The sequence below is a fragment of the Melitaea cinxia genome, chromosome 14, assembly GCF_905220565.1.
Source record: "Melitaea cinxia chromosome 14, ilMelCinx1.1, whole genome shotgun sequence".
NCBI classification, from domain to species: domain Eukaryota; kingdom Metazoa; phylum Arthropoda; class Insecta; order Lepidoptera; family Nymphalidae; genus Melitaea; species Melitaea cinxia.
The window spans coordinates 8,700,792-8,721,016 of NC_059407.1; the positions used below are offsets into that span (position 1 = coordinate 8,700,792).

Below are 20,225 nucleotides of genomic sequence, written 5' to 3' on the forward strand. Positions count from 1 at the left end.
CAAAAAGTAGTTATCAGATCTCAATAAAATTTATATGTAACCACATGACAAACATCAGCTTTCGATTAAATTAAAAATTATTAAAATCGGTACACCCAGAAAAAAGTTATTGCGGATTTTCAAGAGTTTCCCTCGATTTCTCCGGGATCCCATCATCAGATCCTGGTTTTCTTATCATGGTACTAAACTAGGGATACTTTCTTTCCAACAAAAAAGAATTATCATAATCGGTACACCCAGTAAAAAGTTATTGCGGATTTTCAAGAGTTTCCCTCGATTTCTCTAGGATCCCATCATCAGATCCTTATTTCCTTATCATGGTACTAAACTAAGGATATCTCCTTTCTAACAAAAAATAATTATCAAAATCGGTACATCCAGTAGAAAGTTATGCGGTATAATACAACGTAGGCGACGAAAAAAGCCTCAAGTAAAAACGCATTTTTAGATATAACTCGAAAAGTAGTTGTTAGATCTCAAATAAGTTTAAATGGGACCAATTGACACACACCACCTTTCGATTAAAAAAAAAATGTCGAAATCGGTCTACCCGGTCAAAAGTTCTGATGTAACGTACATTAAAAAAGAAAATACAGTCGAATTGAGAACCTCCTCCTTTTTTGGGAGTCGGTTAAAAAGAGAGAGTTGCGTTTCGTATATTAATTTAAGCCAGTCCGCCCGATTTTCCCGCCCGAATTTCGAGCGATAGTTATAATAACGCTATCTATCATGTTTATACAAAGTGTATTTTTAAAAAAATCTATTAATTTATAATAACTTTGCATAACTTCCAAACGACTGCAGAAAATATAGTTATTTTCTTTGTGTGTTCATTATTGTCAGGGCGAGGTTTATTTAAAGAAAAAAGAAAGATATAGTCATGAAAAAATCAATTGGTTGTCTGTTAAGTCGGCTTACGGACGATAGATTTACGTGTAAAGCTGAAGAGTATGTTTGTTTGTTTTCTTAAACGCGCTAATCTCAGGAACTACTGGTCCGATTTGAAAAATTATTTTTGTGTTGGATAGTCCATTTACCGAAGATGGCTATAGGCTATTTATTACTCTGAAATTAGCGCGTGTGAAACCTCGGGGCATAGCTAGTTTTGAATAATGCAAAGGAGTTTATTCAAATTTACATTTTTTTTCGATAAATGAACATTTATTTATTTTAACTACTAACTCTGACGTCACGTGAGAAGAGAGATAATTGCTATTGCTTGTTCGTCCTCTCGCTTGCACGCTGAGGCTCAGGTGGAACGTGACACTTTTTCGTGCGTGCAGCCGGTGTTCATCGATTTATAAGTTAAACCTATAATAAATCATTATTGGCAATAAAGCCAGTGACGCAGTTTTAAGCAATTCTATTCCAGTCAGACAAACAAAAAAATAATTTTTAATTTTATTGATATTAATATTTTTGATGATTGTCTAAAATGATATCACAAAATGACGCTTTTATTGTTTCGATAATAAGCCGGAGGTAATATATTATGTCGCTTCGGTAGAAAATAATTAGTGTTAGAAAAGATGTTAATAATTACAGTGTTCTTAAGTTGTGTGGCAATTGTGTCATGTGGTCACTCGCCGAACGCTGACTATATCGAGGAACTGGTCCGAAACAATGCGTTCGGGGCTCGCATTTCAGACAATATTTTAGAAGATGCAACTCTTGATATGGTTGGTAAACTGCAAAAACATTATTTCAAAATAATTAGAACTGCGTTAAGTTTTATTAAAAAACATCACTTGGATGAGTAATAAGTCTAACCTTTAAAATATTTATAATTTATGTACTAAATGATCTTTGCACAATGTGTCATAAATACCTTGTTTAATAATTGTTTTAATCCTACGTAGGCTAGTTTAGTAAGAAAATATAACTACCCCTTCGAAGAGCACTCTGTGACGACTGAGGATGGCTACATATTGGGATTACATCGTATTCCTCATGGACGTGATTCAAATAACGCTGTAGGAGATAAACCAGTTGTATTACTTATGCATGGTTTGCCCACATCTTCTTCAGATCACGTCATTATGGGACCTGGAAATGGACTTGGTAGGCTATTTATTTGTGTTGGTTTTTGTTTTACCCCCAACATACAAAACGTCTCACACTCCATGTGAATTTTCTTTTTTCGTTAAATATTTTTTTTAAATACTAAAAATTTAAGTAACTACTAATGAAGTATAAATATAGAAATACTAATCTCAAAACATTATATTCTCTTTATAAATTGTACCGTTATCTTTATCGAAGAAAACTAAACTACATTAAAAGGGAGACTAATTTATAGAAAAAGGGAGCCCTTGTAAAAGTGCAAACTAGGTTTACCAGATGGATTTCTCTTAAATCGAGGAGTTATATAAAGGGAAACTAAAACTAATTTTTTAAAATGAATAAAAGTAATTGTTCTGCCAGTTTTTGTATCCTATATATAAGGCTTGATTTGCATATTTTAGCATATATCTTGGCCGAAGAAGGTTATGATGTATGGATGGGTAACGCTCGTGGAAACTTCTTTTCACGCAAGCACAGAACACTAAACCCCCAAGACCAAAGAAGTGGATTTTGGCATTTCTCCTGGGACGAAATAGGAAATTTGGATTTGCCCGCAATGATTGATTATGCTCTTCAGCATACAGGAAAATCAGCATTACATTACATTGGCTTTTCTCAGGGCACAACTTCATTCTTTGTTATGGCTTCACTTAGACCAGAATATAATCAGAAAATTATCTCCATGCATGCTATGGCACCGGTAGCATATATGGAACATAGTAGGAATCTTTTGTTCAACTTTCTAGCACCTTATGCTTATGATTTGGAGGTATGTTGAAGCTTTTTCCATCCCGTATCCAAAGAATGCTAATAAGGAAGTTTTATACGGTTCCGTATATAGTCGTAAGTCGATCATATGTCGAAAGTTTAGTAAAGTTCGTTATGACGAGTTTGGTTTTTTCTGCACACACACGCACACACACACACCAGCCTATCACAGTCCACTGTTGGACATAAGCCTCTACAAGCTCACGCCAAAAATGGCGCGAAAGCGTGTGTTTTGACCATAGTCACCACGCTGGGCAGGCGGGTTGGTGATCGCAGAGCTGGCTTTGTCGCATCGAAGACGCTGCTGCCAGTCTATTTTTTCTACGAGATCTTAAAAATATATAGAATTAAAAATTTGACAGTGATACGGAACCAACTTCCATGTTTTACCTTAACCCTTAATTTTAATAGTTATTAAGTAGTAAACAAAATGAAATTTTTTAGGCATTGGCAAGATTAATAGGTATAGGAGAAGTATTGCCTAATAGCGAAATTTTTACATTACTGGGACAAATATTTTGTACTGATCAAGCCATTACCCAGCCCATCTGTAGTAGTATCTTTTTCTTTATGGGCGGTTGGAATGAGAATCAACATAATGCGGTAAGTACCTACTTATTAATAATAATAACACTTAAAATATTAATCAATTTTATATTAGTTAAGTTATAGTAGTTACCTATAAAAATTGTGTGGAAAATAAAATATTGAGGCATATATACAGATCACCTGTGGGTATTTCAATAAGCAATTTTCATTTGCTTATGGGGAATGAGTAAAATAGTGAATATAATGTAACATTGTGTAATTTCTTTGAAAAAAGTTTCACTATTAGTCCGCTGGCTCCACTGTATATTTTCGATGATTATACTAGATCGCAAAGAAAAGGGGTTGGTTAGAAAATCTTAAATATCTTCAAAAGTAACTGATACCTAAACCTAGCTTTATTAAATAAAGACTAAATAAAATAATATTTTAATATGCTTAAAATCAAAATAAAAATACTTTCATGCGAAAATTCATAAAAAATATTTAGCAATTTATTACGTCATATATTTCTCATGTTTATTATAGACCATGGTGCCGGTTATATTGGGACACACCCCCGCAGGAGCTGCTGTAAGACAGTTTGCTCACTATGGACAAAGTATAACCAACAAAGATTTTCGACGATATGATCATGGGTTACTGGAAAACATTATTACGTATGGTTCTGTCATCCCACCAAGATATGATCTATCCCAAATTACTGCACCAGTTTTTCTTCATTATTCTGATGGTGATCCATTGGCTGATCCTGCTGATGTTGATAGATTGCACAGAGGCTTAGGAAGATCGATGGGAAAATTCAGAGTTCCACAGGCAACATTCAGTCACATAGACTTTATGTGGGGTATTGACGCAAAATCACTTGTATTCGATAGAGTTATTCAATTAATGAAAGTAATGGAGACTATAAATTAAATAAGTTTGTAAAATAAAAACTTGTACACATTAATTATTATTTAATTTTTTGTTTCTAATATTCTAGCTTGATTCTAAAGTTATATAATTATAAGTATTTGTTATTAATTCATATAAAGAAGAAATTTTAAACATATATAGAATAGTAAAATTTTAAAATAAATTCGTTGATTAATATATGAATATTAATTTGGTATAAACTTATGATTATTTAATTAAATAACATTTTTATGATATATTTTTTTCTACAATTAAATAGATTTATGCACAAATATGGATAAAATTTTATAGTATTATTATTATTATTATTATTATACTGAATGTCACTCCGCCCGCCCAATACATAATAGATACATATATTATAATAACTACTTATATAAATAATATAGTAAATTTACTTATACTTACATATATAAATATAAGCGGGTGGAGGAATACGCCCCGGCAGGGAGATCAAACGGCCGGGGGTTAGGGCTGTAGGCTGAGAAACCGGCGGACAATCCTAGCCGAGTCAAGTAACACCGCCTTCTGCATCCTGGCTGCGAGCGAACCGTCCCGGATCCCCAGTTGCCTCAGATGGTGAGCGAGGCTAACCGGGTTATTATTATTATTATTATTATTATACTCTTTATTGTACACAACAACAATCAACACGATAACATATTACAAATAAAAAAAACAGTATACAAAGGCGGTCTTATCGCTAGAGTAGCGATGTTTGTAAGATAAATTGACTATATTATTGTTTAACTTGGTTAATTTTTTATTTGTTTTGCTAAACCTTAAAATAATTAAAATGTAAAGTTATTTGTTTCATGAGAAAGTTGTGGTTATATTACAACTTACAGATATCATGGAACTTTTTACTATTTTTATAGATTAAATTTAACGTCATTCTGTGTTTTAAAAATGCCAGATTGTAAATGTGATGGCTGGGTAGCTTAAAATATAGGTATTTTTTAGTAACTCTCTAAAGGAAAAAGAAGTATAATAACAGTACTACAGCATTATCTGCTACTGCTCATAGATGAACTTGTGTTAGAATTTATCTAAGATATGCATATGTATGACATTTCCACACGATATTAATTTCTCCGTGCCTAATAATCCTAACCTTACCAAGAACCTTTTCTCTCGCCTTATCCAAGTCTTTCTACGATGTTTAAGAATGTCGTCGGGAACTTGAGTTCTTTGGCTCAGTTGCCTTTTAAGCAAACACTACTGACAAAGTATAACAAACACACACATTTATTTGATCGCTATATATACCTATCGCGAAAGATTTTTCCCATCAACTTCAATTTGTCTCAATTTGAATAAACGTACCTGGGCGACTCGCTGGGAAATCGCGTTTTTTTTTTTAAATCACGAGTGATTTTTTATTTAAATAACTTTATAGACAACTGCTAAATTTACCTTCGTATTCTAATGATATTGTAGCCATTTTTTCATTGCCTAAAAACAGGGATAAAACGACATTTTCTAAAAATGAATCCTACCTAGATCTATTTATCGCCCCAGAAATCCACTACATACTAAATAAATTTCATGAAAATCGTAGGAGCCGTTTCCGAGATTCAGATTATTAAAAGAATTGCTTATTTAAAGGTATTAGATAGATAAAGTGATGCAACATCATTACACAAGGTTATGCCAAAACGGCTTTTGTTAATACTTTAACAAAAACGAATGTAGACTGATTTGACAAAATATTCAAATGAAACCTACATTACAATATCTTGTCAAATCAGTCAATATAAATTGTATAAATGTCATTTTGTCGTTCAATCTGTTATAATAATGTAAAAATTTAAGTATTACATGAAAAAAAAAAATTAAAGATTTGCTAAATTAATCTACAGAAAATTAATATAACAAAACATAACAATACAAGCAACAAAAGACCATGTATGTTGCTCCACAAAAACCACATAGAAAACAAATTATTTTGGCTGATGTTAATATTCCATATAAATTTTCGCTCGATAGACAGAAAAACAAACAATTTTTTTGCATAAATGCCGATAAATTTTCTGACCAAAGTTTTCAAAGTGTCGTTTTAGATTTAAATACAGAAATAGTAAATATTGTCCCCAATATACGCAATGGATTTGCAAGTGCCGTTGACCAAAATACCGGCACAGTGTACCTCGGTGGCAGTGACGGAATATACCAGTATAACTATCAAACCCAAGATATCAACAGACCAGCTATTCTAAAGGGTATTGATATATTTGATATGTACTTCAAAGACTACTTGTATTTTGTTGAAACTACTAATCTCGATTTATACGAGTTAAGAAACAACAAAAAATATATTGTTTCCAATCTTGAGGAATATGGAGTACATCATTTTGTGATAGATAGCGATGATAATATCATTCTTGCGAATCCGGGTGGTCTTTTTTATATGCATAAAAATGCTAAGACACCAATAAGGTTTAGTGACGGTGTACAATATATACGTGGTATGACCACAGACACGGAAGGCAATCCTTATGTAATCGCTAAAGATGGAATTTACATGATAGACACAGATAACGAGCAGCCTTTAAAACTTTTAACATTGAATGATGGTTATGGAATAGCATTTGATAAGGATAATAATATACTGTTCAGTGATGAAAGAACGGTAGTAAAGTTAGTTCACTGTAAATGAATAACATGACATTAAATTACTTGTGAAAATAAATTCTTCTAGTCAGCTGAAATAAAATTATATAATATTATTATGTACATTTTCTTCTTCCATTTCATTTTCTCACTATCCTATTATTTATTGATTATGACGCCGCGTTGGCGCAACGGCTACAGCCATGGATTGTACCTGTTGCGCTGGCGGTTGCGCGTTCGATCCCCGCACATGACAAACATTTGTATTGGCCATACAGGTGTTTTCCGTGGTCTGGGTGTTTGTGCAGTCCTTGTGGGTCCCCACCGTGCCTTGGAGAGCACGTTAAGCCGTCGGTCCCGGTTGTTATCGTGTACACCTGATAGCGATCTTTACTCATAGTAGGGTATTTATCTGCCAACCCGCATTGGAGCAGCGTGGTGGATTAAGCTCTGATCCTTCTCCTACATGGGGAAAGAGGCCTATGCCCAGTACTGGGATATTACAGGCTAGATATTAGAGGCCAGATACTTAAAATAATCTATGATAATTCCGATGTGATTATTTCGTTTTGTTGATGATAATATCAACTGATAATATTTATCTGAAATATTTCAACCGAGTAAATTACGTTCGTAATAATATGTAATCGTTATTAAGGTAAAATAATAAAATTGAGAAAAAAAAAACAACTCTAGAATATTAGTTAGAAAATTTGTAATCCCTACTATACCTATATATCTATACAAATAAAGAAAATTGGAGTGCCTGTTTGTAATATTAAAATAACCGCTTTTTACTAAATGCATATGGATGCATACACGGTACATATACCAAAATAACATTTTTTACAATTTTTGTCTGTCTGTCTGTCTGTCTGTTTGTTCCGGCTAATCTTTAAAACGGCAGGACAGTTTTTGATGAGACTTTCATTGGCAGATAGCTGATGTAATAAGGAGTATCTTAGGCTACTTTTATTTTAGAAATTTATTTTATAACTCTGTGAACTGAAAAATAACTTTTTTGTTAAATTCCACGCGGACGAAGTCGCGGGCACAGCTAGTATCATCATCATTATCGTTTCAGCTTAATACAAAAATGGCGTGATCTCACGCGTTTTGCCCATAGTCATCACGCTGGGCAGGCGGGTTGGTGACCGCCAGGGCTGGCTTTGTCGCACCTAAGACGCTGATGCCTGTCTTCAGCCTGTGTATTTCAAAGCCAGCAGTTTGATGGTTATCTCGCCATCGGTCGGCTATTTAAGTTCCGAGGTGGTAGTGGAACTGCGTTAATCCCTTAGTCGCCCCTACCGACACCCACGGGTAGAGAGGGGGTGGCTATATTCTTACTCCCGTAACCATACAGCATATCACAGCACAGCACCGCTAGTATATTATAATATAAATATGAATGTAAGTTTAGTTGTATGCGAGTGAAGACGCGGGTAAAAACTAGTTCTCAATATTCTCTGAATCATTGTAACGAAAAGAATGCCTATTATCCTTAGTAAAGGATGTCTGTTTTAGATATGTGTTAGGTATGGCGCCGCCTCATGGCAGTTCACGTTTGTTTTTGACATCCTTTTATCGTTGTTTGAGTCAGCAAAGATGTCAACAATAATTTGGTAGTCTGTTTTTTTAGAAGTGTATTGTGTGTGAAGAAATTGGAAAAAAATTATTGAAATATTCATGACTAATATCGTTAATAAGTATGTTTAACCAACTTCCAAAAAATGAGGAGATTCTCAATTCGATTGTATTTTTTATTATTATATGTTACCTCAGAGCTTTTGAGTGGGTGGACCAATTTCGATGATTTTTTTTAATCGAAAGGCGGTGTGTCATATAACCCTATTTTCAATTTAATTGAGACACACACACGACACGTTCTTTTCAAGCTAAATCTAATAATGCATATTTGCTTGATTATTTTTTGTTGAACTATATGTTGTATTATACCGCATTACTTTTCACTGTGTATACCGATTTGATCGAGATCTGATGAATACTTTTCGAGTAAACTTTGATAACGCGTTTTTACTTGACTATTTTTTCGTTTTTCTACGTTGATTACTATCTAATTATCTATGTAATTGAAGTCGTTTTTTTTTTCGTTTGCTAGCAAATATAATTATATATTAACTGACTTAAAAAAGGATGAGGTTCTTAAGTCAATTGTATCTATTTTTAATCTCAGAACTTTTAAATTTTTTGAGCGATTTCGAAGGTTTATTTTAATCGAAAGGTGGTGCGTATCAGGTGGTCCCATTTATATTTTATTGATATCTGACATCTTGAAGACAAGTTTTCGTCCTGTCTGTGTTAACACACGGAGCCGAGACGTGGACACTGATGAAGGTACTGGTCCACAAGTTTAAAGTCGCTCAACATGCAATGGAACGGGCTATGCTTGGGGTTTCTCTCAGCTAGGATTAGAAATGGGAATATCCGCGAGAAAACGAAAATAGCCGACATAGCCCACAGAATTAGGAAGTTGAAGTGGCAGTGGGCCACATCTGTGACGCAGGACCGATGGTCGTTGGAGCAGACATGTCCTGAAGTGGATACCGCGTCTTAGCAAACGCAATGTTGGACGTCCTCCGGTCCGCTGGACCGACGATAAGATTGCCGGTGGAGGCTGAACGAAAAGTCCAGAAAACCGGGAGGTCTGGCCCGAACTTGGGAAGGCCTATGTCAAGCAGTGGATTGCAATAAGCTTATCTGATCTGAAGTACTTTTCGAATTACATTTAATAATGCGTATTTACGTGACTTTCACTGACCTACGTTGTATTATACATAATTACCTCATAACTTTTTGCTGGGTGCGTCGTTTGATATTTCTTTTTATTAAAAAGCTGGTGCTTGTCATGTGATCTCATTTAAATTTGATTGAGATCTGATGATTACTTTTTCAGTTATCTCTTATAATGACTACTTACTTAATCATTCTGTAGTTTTAATTATATTTATATATAAAACACATTTTCATACAAACACGTCATGATGTTCCTTCAAGATATAAGAAGATGACGTTTTTTATTCGAATTTATTTTTATTTATATAAAAAGTAAAATGCTTAAATTAGATATATTATATTATGCAAATTGTAGAAAAATTTGTATTGTAAAATAAGTAACCATATTAGCCATATGATGTACGTGTCGTTGTAGGATAACATGACAAAAAAAAACGTGTATGTATGTAAAGTGCTAAACAAATAAAAATTTATAAAAATGAATAAAAATTTTCATCTGTCTTATCATTGCAATAGTAATTATTAATTTCATAATTTATATCACTTTCGCTTTATAATTATTATCAGATACGTGGATGAATTGCTTACTTAATTCAAATAAAGAATTGTAAAATAGTTGTTTCAAAATGCTATGGGAACTAATTTACGTTTAGCAGTTAGTAAGTGTCTAAAGGAACGTACTCATACTCTGTGGTCCGATTTGAACTATTTTTAAACCCCCCCCCCCCCCTTTGTTATCCCTCAGTCGCCTCTTACGACACTCACGGGAAGAGAGGGGGAGGCTATATTCTAACTAAAGGTAGGTAAAAACGCTGGTGACGTCTAGTATTTTTTTTTTAACTTTACAACACTAAAGCACCTTTTTTTGCAACGACATAAAAAAGGTAAGATTTTAAAGAAAAACATCTTTCGTTAAAATATCTTAGGAATATTCGTGTACGGCGTCGACAGCGTAATGCAATTTACTTTAAAGATACGCATAGCTTTCATCTAAATATATTTTATAAAGGAAATTCACTTCTAGGTAAATTTATTATGAATTTATGCAGTAATTTTCTTATTGAGACATGTATACTTTAGTAGATGGGGAAAGAGGCGTATAAAATTATATACTATTTTTTTTCATATAGCTAGGTCGGTAAACAAGCGTATGGCTCACCTGGTGATAAGCAATTACCGTAGCTTATAATCTTAAATATCAACAGGATCAGGGTTGCACGGGATTTCGTTCGATTGTCTGAAAGAAGAAAACATGGTGGTTAGACGGCATAGTAATACCATTTTAACCGAACAAATGGTATTGTCAATACCATTTTTACACTTTATAACCTAAACATTAAAAAATGATCATTAAAAATATCGTAAGAATTTTAACCATTCAATGTATTTGTAGAGTTAATTAATAATAATATAATAAAGTAATGCCAATGAAAACAAGAAAATATATAAAAAAAAAAAAAATTGTGAAGAAATAATATCTCGAGGCTGAAAAGATCAAACAATCAAGTTTCTCCATCACATGTTCACGTTACTAACTTTTTACATAGATTGTTATTTGTTACTAAACGACCCCCTAGAGGTCATTACAAAAATTAATATCTCTGTAGTTTTTTCAGGAAACACAATGTGGATTTTACTCACCTATGTCATTTTGTTACTTAAAAAGCCGACCGATGGCGGGGTAGCCATCCAACTGCTGTCTTTGAAATACACAGGTCGAAGACGGGCAGCAATGTCTTCGGTGCGTCAAAGCCAGCCCTGCGGTCACCAACCCGCCTGCCCAGCGTGGTGACTATGGGCAATACACATGAGTTCACGCCATTTTTGGCGCCAACTTGTGGAGACCTATGTCCAGCAGTGGACTGCGATAGGCTGAAGTGAAGATGATGATGATGTCATTTTGTACGTCTTTTCCTATATTAAAATTGATAGTACTATGTTTAAAAATTCTCTTATCCTGTTATTTTTTATACTAGTAATAACATATTCGCTTTTAGTAAGCATATATTAGGTCTTTACCTATAAAATTGCCGTTTTGCCGTACTAGCTATTTCAAAACAAAAAAAAAAAAAAATCGCTAAGAACTCGAATTTCAAATTATTTTTATTTTAAAAATATATAATTCTTTTTTATAATTAGTCATTTGTTTTATGGTTAGCGTTCTGTTTACATCGCATTTGTACGTTTTTCGTCATCATGGATATGTTAAAAAATCGAGTGGTTATGGAGTATGAGTTCCGTCGTAGTAGCAAAGCGGCGGAAGCGGCACGCAACATAAACGAGGTTTAGGGTGCGAACATTACTAACGATCGTACTACGCCTTTATTGGTTTGCTCGCTTTCGTTCCGAAAATTTTGACCTTAGAAATAAACCACGTGGTCGGCCGAAAATGTTGGTCGACAATGACGAATTAAAGGCGATTGTAGAGGCTGATGATTCTCAAACTACATCTGAATTAGCAGCAGCTTTCGAAGGTGACACTAAAACAATATTGGTGCATTTGGGTCAAATTGACATGGTAAAGAAGCTCGACAAATGGGTGCCTCACGAATTAAATGAACGCCAGCGCGAAATACACGCCAAGTCGTGCCTTGCACTGCTCTACAAACGAAGGCATATTGAATAGTATAGTTGCTTGTGACGAAAAATGGATTCTAATCGACTACTCAGCTAGCTGGTTAGATCCTGGTTCAGTACCTAAACAATGCCCTAAACGAAAAATGACCCCCTAAGAAAGTGATGGCAATGTTTGGTGGTCTAGCGCCGGTGTAATTCATCACTGCAGATGTGTACTGTGAATAACTAAACACAATAATGAGGAAGCTCGCACGTTTCCAACCAGCTTTGGTCAATCGCTCGGCTCCGCTGCTCCTGCACGGCTGATATTCAAAAATGTTTAGAATTCCTAATGTGGGGGTAACACAAAAATAAAATCGTAGGTATTAATAATAGCATGGTGTCGTCTCCTGTCAAAGATTTTCATTGTAATATGAAACTTTGAATAGTTACGGGTCTCTGTAAAGAACTCACTATAGACGGCGCCACGGTTCGCTTAAACCGAAAATAAAAATCATCATATCAAAAATTTCGCTCTAGCGGGTATATCGTTCCATAGCTTAATTGGCTAGAGCGTCGACACGGTCAGTCGGAGACGCGGGTTCGAATCCCGCTGGAGCGGTCAATTTTTGATATGATATTCAAAAATGTTTAGAATTCCTAATGTGGGGGTAACACAAAAATAAAATCGTAGGTATTAAATTCATGGTTGTCACAGAATACTTCTGAAGAAACTCCATAGTTCTCTTTAACAAAAGTGAATTATTTACAGACAGAAATATGTTTTGAACAAATTTTACAAACATTGCAAAATTTAGCGCACCTTTAAATTTTGGAAAAATGCCTACATCAATAAATAAATTTTAATTAAAAAAAAGTATGTGGTCATGGTCATGGGACACCAGGTAGGAACGAAGTTCCTTCGGATAGTATAGAAGCAACACAATTTGAAAAAAAAATGTTGAATTTTATATATATATTTTCTAGTTCTTGATTTTTTTTTTTTAATTTTGTTAATTGCTTTTTAATTAAGTACCAAAAAGTATTAAGGAAATTTAGTATTTTAGAAAATAACAAATACCGTAAAATAAAATAAATCAAACAAAATAATAATAATAATAATAAATAATATATGTATCTATTATGTATTGGGCGGGCGGAGTGACATTCAGGATAATAATAATAATAATCATTCAAACTATTATGGTAAAACCGGGAGAGATGCCGCAGTGGGATAGATGCCTCATGTTCTAAAAACCTAACTAACATCCCGAACTCACAAATAAAAATTAATCGCATAAGTAGGAGTCGAAGTCACCCCGTACCTCAGATATCCACAGATATTCGTGTGGCAAGGACACGTTTGGATCGTGTGTGTAAATGTCTCCGTGGCGAAATTTACAAACACGTTAAAGTTTTAAAGGTTAGTATTTAAGGTTGTATAATTTTATAAATAGTAATAAATTCCGTTATATTTTTTATCACGTCTATATACTGGGTCATTGAGTCTGCATATAGTTGTAAATAAATGCTATTTTGTTTATAATTTATTTAAAATATACGTGGGCATCTATCCCAATCACAAAGGATAGTTGCCCTGATTTTTTGAGGTATAGGTGCGCTTAGGGTGCCCTTAGGGCTTCTTCCCTTCATTCACCATATACAGAGTAAGTTTATATGTATAATTATTATGTTCTTGGACTATAGAAAACCTTACAGTCAGCTTTCGATGAGAAAGTATTATTGTGCAATGTGCATGTTGACACTTGATATGAATATTTTAGACCAACAATTAAGAATTTATACTTTTGTTGAATAAATGCTTGTAAAATTTAATTAAATTTATATATATATATATCATGTTGAAACTTAAGAATTTATATTTTAGTTAAACAAAAGCTCTAAAAATTTAATTAGGTATAGTAATCTGTGTGATATAAAAATTATATTCTAATTATAAAAATTAAAAGATATAAAAAACACAAATTTTTTTTCATTACTATGGCCCATGTTTCTTGGAGACAATCGATGTTTTAGGAATAGAACTACTTTACATTTGGTTTGGGTTTTTCGTTTACACGGTTTAAAGGGCATCTATCCTACTCACTATTTTCATGGTGGGGCAACTATCCATATAGGTAGGCATCTATCCTCAAAAAAAAGGGTTCACGAAAAGCTAATTTCTGCTTAATCTGCATTGGCTAGGTTGAAAAAAAATAGTCATAATTTAACATAAAGAATTGAGCTTGCTACATTAATAAAAAATATTCGTATAAAAATCATATTTTTAAAATTAAGTGGCTATTTCAAAAAGTGAGGCATCTATACCGGTTTTACCCTAAGTGAAATAAAAAAAAACATGTGTCTTTATTTATTTTTGTCGACAGTATATACATAAATAATTTAAAAAAAATTACTAGTAATATTTTAGTTTTACAAACGTCATATTATACAGTCGTGTAACTGATGTTACGTCACTTCCGTTATATATTTTTCTTACGGTTTTAGCCTCACATTTTTCTCAGTTCGGTCGCCCAGCCAAATGTCAAGCCTAAAGGAATCTGTCCGTAAGGAACTTCGTTCCAATATATTTTACGTTTTCAAGCCACGAAGGTCGTGTATATTTTCATATGTCCATTGTGATTGGTTAGGGTCGAAATCTAACACATATAGGGTGGGAGGCTGCACCAACACACTTCATTACTGATTTAGTTTGCCACAAAGCCTTCGTTAGATGCGCAATTTAGATTGAAACTCACGAGCTTTGAAAAGGTAGAGCTGTTTACTTAATGTAAGTTCAAATTAATTACTTCAATGTTCAATCGATACTTATATTTTACTATCTTTTAAATTGTAATAATAAGTCCTTAGTTCCCTTGTGGTGGTTATGGTATTCTAGATATATTATTATTTTAAACTCACATTGCTATATGAATTTTGAAACATTTTAATCCATTATTATATTTACAATTTTACTTTACTGCATATTTCGTTTTAAATAACCAAATAAAATAACTAAATTGAATTTTTGTTAACTGTCCTAATTTGATCACAAGAATCAAATTTAATTTCATAAATGAAATTTTGATTAATTTCGATATATATATATATATAAAGGAATATATTCCTTTGAATTTGAATATTTGTATAGTACCTTTTTTTATAGCAGTAGTAATATGTATTGTTTTAAAAAGAGATTTTTGAAACTCCATAACAGTCACATATAAAAGAAATATTTAATTTTAATTGTATGTGTAGGAATTAGTAAATAACTTTAATGTCGTTTCTTTGTTTTTATAGGTAGGTTAAGGGTTTTTATAATTTATTTTTGTATCATAATGTATAAAGAAAAATTGTGTACTAAAATCTTTGTTTTTTTTTTCAGAGCAACACATTGTATAATTTTCCAATTCCAATTTTAAGTAGTCAACTAATGTCTTATATATATATACACTAGCTGTGCACCGCGGTTTCACCCGCGTTAATTTAAGGAAAGTAGTTGCCTATAAACTTCATCACTATATCTCTATATTTTCTAATGATTGTCCCATAAAAATTCAACACAATTATCTAAATAAAAAGAATTTGATCGCAAAAAATTGTCGTATTTAATAAAAAATGTTTGGGTATTTCATATCTATCTGGGCGTTAGGTACTCGGACACGGTAAACATGGTTTTTCCCGCGTAAAACCCCGATTTAGCGGAAATTTCGGGATAAAAAGGAGCCTATGTTTTGCCCCCCAACCTTTTTTGTCTTCTAATGACTATCCCATAAAAATCGGTTTAGCCGCTCCGAAGATAAGCTAACAGAAAGACAGACAGACAGACAAAAATTAGAGACTACGGTACGGTACGTGAAATGATGATTATAATAATAATAATAGTAACTACGAAAATGAAAAGAATGGATCGTCAGAGAATGTGTCGCAGTGTGGCATGCAAAACGTGCATTTCAAGACATGTGCAATAAATAGGATTTGGTCCTAAATACAGCTCGACATTTCGAAATAGATAATATTGTGGCTCTACGACTTGTCAAATCAAAGGGTTTGACGGTGCACACAATTTTTCATGTAAAGCTAGAACGTCAAGTTTGAATTTACCATCTAATGACCAGGAAATACAGGCACCACGCGTGCCCAGAGAAATTTGTTCGTCATGTAATAGTGAGGCATTACATGAACTCAATAGAATGAGAAGTATCAACTAATAATAAAACTAAAACTTGAAAATAAAATAAAGTATTTTTTTAATGTAAAACGTTTTATTACAATAAAAATGATGTAATTAAGTTATGTGCTAAAAGCTAAAAAACAATTCGGTGTGTTCTAGCTAACAGATCGCACCAATCTTCTCATAAATCTGGGATATGGATCAGACAAATATAAAATCGTTGGGCACGTGAAATTTCTATCATAATATTTACTCTGGATACGCTGCGCCTTACCGAACCGACTTACCGAATTATTTTTAGCTTTTAGTACATAACCTAACTACATCATTTGTATTGTAATAAAGCCGTTTAACATAAAAAAAAGTACTTTATTTTAAAAAAAAAAGTTTTACGTTTATCCGTAACTGGGCTACTAGAGCGAAATGCATCTTTGACATCAAAATTTCCTGACTAAAAATGCTTAAAGCAATTTTGTGCTACATTATAGGTTCATAAACGTCACAAAATTTTTACGGCTTGAGTCGCAATTTGTCTTTTTTAAACGGTTTTATTTAGCTCACCCCGTTTGTTTTATTTTTTATTCTTGGGTCAAATTTAGTAATTCAAATTTCACCCTCTTCCTGTCAACCGATTAATCTGAAATGTTGTATACACTTTGGATTTTGGTGACAATACAATTATGTTTATTCATTATCATTATAAATTCAAGATGGCCGCCGCTACAAAATGGCGGATAATTTATGTTTTATTAATCCCATCAATATGGGTATCAAATGAAAGGGCTCAACAAGCAGAATACAATATACTATAAAAAATTGAAATCCAAGATGGCGGCCGCTACAAAATGGCGGATAACGTAGGTTTTATCAATCCCCTCAATATGGGTATCAAATGAAAGGGCTCAACAAGCAGAATACAATATACTATAAAAAATTGAAATACAAGATGGCGGCCGCTACAAAATGGCGGATAACGTAGGTTTTATCGATCCCATCAATATGGGTATCAAATGAAAGTGCTCAACCAGTATAATCAATGTACTATATAAAATTAAAATCCAAGATGGCGGCCTCTACAAAATGGCGGATAACTTAGGTTTTATCAATCCCATCAACATGGGTATCAAATGAAAGGTCTCAACAAGTAGAATACAATTTACTATACAAAATTGAAATCTAAGCTGGCCGCCGCTACCAAATGTCTGATAACAATTTTTTATCAATCCCACCAATATGGGTATCAAATAAAAGGGCTTGACAAGAAGAATACAGTGCACTATACAACCTCAATATTTAAGATGGGCCTTGCAATAATGAAGCACTAAATGAATTAAACAGAATGCGAAATAAAAACTAAAAACTAGAAAATAAAAATAGGTAAAAAAACTTTTTAAGTTAAACGGTTTTATGTTAAACATACATTGCAATGTTTAAGATAAATGTACTAAAAACCAAAAAATAATAAAATAGATACAGTCGTGGGAATTATAAACATATGCATAGACTAGACTAAAATAAAACCGTGGGGCACGTCAATTGTCTACAAATTATCGACTTAATGTGCGATAGAAGAATCGTTTAATTCGTCGTTAAAATAGGCAGTTGGCCCGCAGACGGTGAGGAAATTACTTACTATTTTCTTGCTCATGGAAATTCCAATAGTTATACACTTCATGTAAATAAAAGAGATGTTTCAACTAGTTTATCGTTGGACATTCACACTGCTGGCTGGCGAGGAATCGTTTTACTGCTCGTAGTTTGTCTTTAATCGACAAAACATATGATAAAAGTACTACTCGCTCACCACTATGAAACCCTAAAACTCGCTTATAATCGAGCTTGCTAGCTTGTTTCCACATTCTAGCCCTACTTATCACACGTCCATCGTTGTCGGTTGAACAACTGCCTAATTATAGTGTAACATTACAAAACAAACATTTTAATCAACGATTGTAGACAATTGACGTGCCCCACGGTTTTATTTTAGTCTAAATATCACCTTCTCACGGTATCAAATTTTAAAAGATTTTATTGTCCTCACACTACCAAAAGATATTTATTTTTTATAATAATGGAGTAGAAAGGAAACAACGAAATCACATTTATATATTTTTTATTGTTCTTTTATTCATTGGCCACAGCAAAACAAAAGTTAGTCATTAATATATAGAATTAAAAGCTAGGAACATGTACATAACGATTGCAATACACATCAATCTTTTCAAATAAAAAATACAGACACATGATTGTAATACTACGGCACGTCACTAAAGGTACACTCATTTGACTGACAATTTTTAAAATCCACTATTAATAAGAATGACAATAATAACAAGTCGCATGCAGGAAATTTTACTAATAAAACATCAATGATTATTATCTTTCACATATAGAATCGAGTACTGTTAAACCGTTAAAAGTGAATGGATATTTTATTTAAACAAAAATCAGACTAAAGAACCATTTGTCTATAAATAGTTTATGAAAATATAATACATTTATGACTTCATTAGTTGTTTGCAACGAATAATACATTTCATTTTTGCAGTGTCAAAATTTGTCAATATAAAATCTTTTCATATATTAGTATATAAAGCAGCAGGATAATAAAGTGTGAGCTGTATAAAAATTAAATTGCAATACGATCAAAAATATACACATACTTTGAAATGCATGTAAAGATTTTATAATTGTTTATCCTAATTTAAGTAATTGACGTCTTGGTCTTGTTCTAATTTTGACAGGTTTTGCTGAGTAAGAAATATGTAGGCGTATAAAAAGTCACATAACAAATAATGGAACATATAGGCTTATATAAGACAGCCTAACGATACGTTCAGATATATGTATTAGATATGATTTTGGTTTTATTGTTACACGAAAAAAGGCGAAATTCTACTTTCATAATGCTTTGCCGAAATTTCACACGAGTATCAAAAAGCTACATACGTTTTTACGCAGTAAAGATAAAAACCACTTCAAATCTTGGATTTCTTTCTATATTGTACAGACAAATAATGATAATAATATTAATGTTTCGTATTATTTCTGTTATAAGTTATTCTTTAAATTAGTCCTCATTCATACAAAAAAATTCTGTATATCTTTATTTAACTGTAAGAATGTGTTAACAAGGATAACTCTAAAGATATGTATGTATTTATAAAAATATAAGTGACGTCATTTTTATATTCTCATACTGTTAGTGTAATACAAAATTTGGATAAAAATATGAAAAGTTATAAATTAATATTCTTGTTTGTGCTGAATGAGGCCTATTTTTATAGCATTTATTTAAATTGTAAAGTATATATATTTGTACCAAAACAAATTCGATAAACATTAATTATAATAAGGTAATAAAATATTTCCATCTATAATATTTTGTATAATAAACGAACGTATATTATATTCTTTACATAAATCCAAGCCATCTCAAATATAATACACATTTATATATAATATATTTTTTTATTTTATTTTATAAATATTAATTCACTACATAATAAACATCAATACATCTCCATCTATAATAATAAACTTGTATACACTGTGGTTGTTCACAATTACAATTATAAAATTTTTAAATTTTCATAATTTATATTCATAATGTTAATTAAAACTAACGATGAAAATCAGTCGTCACAGACAAGGTATAGTATAATTATGATATACATACGTGATAAGTGTAGGTGAGGAGAAAGCTCGTTTTAAAGCTTTGATACTGCGGCACGAAGGTATTCGGTGGCTAGGGTTGCTAGATGGCCAATTAAATTTTTATTTCTCGACATTTCATTTTTATAGACGTACTTTACTGGTTTTTTTTATTGTA

At 32.5% G+C, this 20,225-nt stretch overlaps 2 protein-coding genes across 2 annotated transcripts; both read left to right on the forward strand.

Moving 5' to 3' along the window:
• Positions 1 to 1,529: 1,529 nt before the first annotated feature.
• Positions 1,530 to 4,296, forward strand: LOC123659921 (lipase 1-like). Its single transcript, XM_045595085.1, has 5 exons — positions 1,530 to 1,679; positions 1,860 to 2,061; positions 2,466 to 2,833; positions 3,277 to 3,435; positions 3,907 to 4,296. The coding sequence occupies exons 1-5, from the start codon at positions 1,530 to 1,532 to the stop codon at positions 4,294 to 4,296; spliced, it is 1,269 nt and encodes a 422-aa protein (XP_045451041.1).
• Positions 4,297 to 6,202: 1,906 nt separating this feature from the next.
• Positions 6,203 to 6,955, forward strand: LOC123659922 (ommochrome-binding protein-like). The gene has a single exon (XM_045595086.1). The coding sequence runs from the start codon at positions 6,203 to 6,205 to the stop codon at positions 6,953 to 6,955; it is 753 nt and encodes a 250-aa protein (XP_045451042.1).
• The last annotated feature ends 13,270 nt before the right edge of the window (positions 6,956 to 20,225 follow it).

Excerpts from the sequence above, each read along its gene's own strand:
- LOC123659921 (XM_045595085.1), top strand. The coding sequence starts at position 1,530 with ATGTTAATAATTACAGTGTTCTTAAGTTGTGTGGCAATTGTGTCATGT. Across the intron at positions 2,062-2,465 it reads GGGACCTGGAAATGGACTTG|CATATATCTTGGCCGAAGAA; the intron begins GTAGGCTATTTA and ends TGCATATTTTAG. Across the intron at positions 2,834-3,276 it reads CTTATGCTTATGATTTGGAG|GCATTGGCAAGATTAATAGG; the intron begins GTATGTTGAAGC and ends GAAATTTTTTAG.
- LOC123659922 (XM_045595086.1), top strand. The coding sequence starts at position 6,203 with ATGTATGTTGCTCCACAAAAACCACATAGAAAACAAATTATTTTGGCT.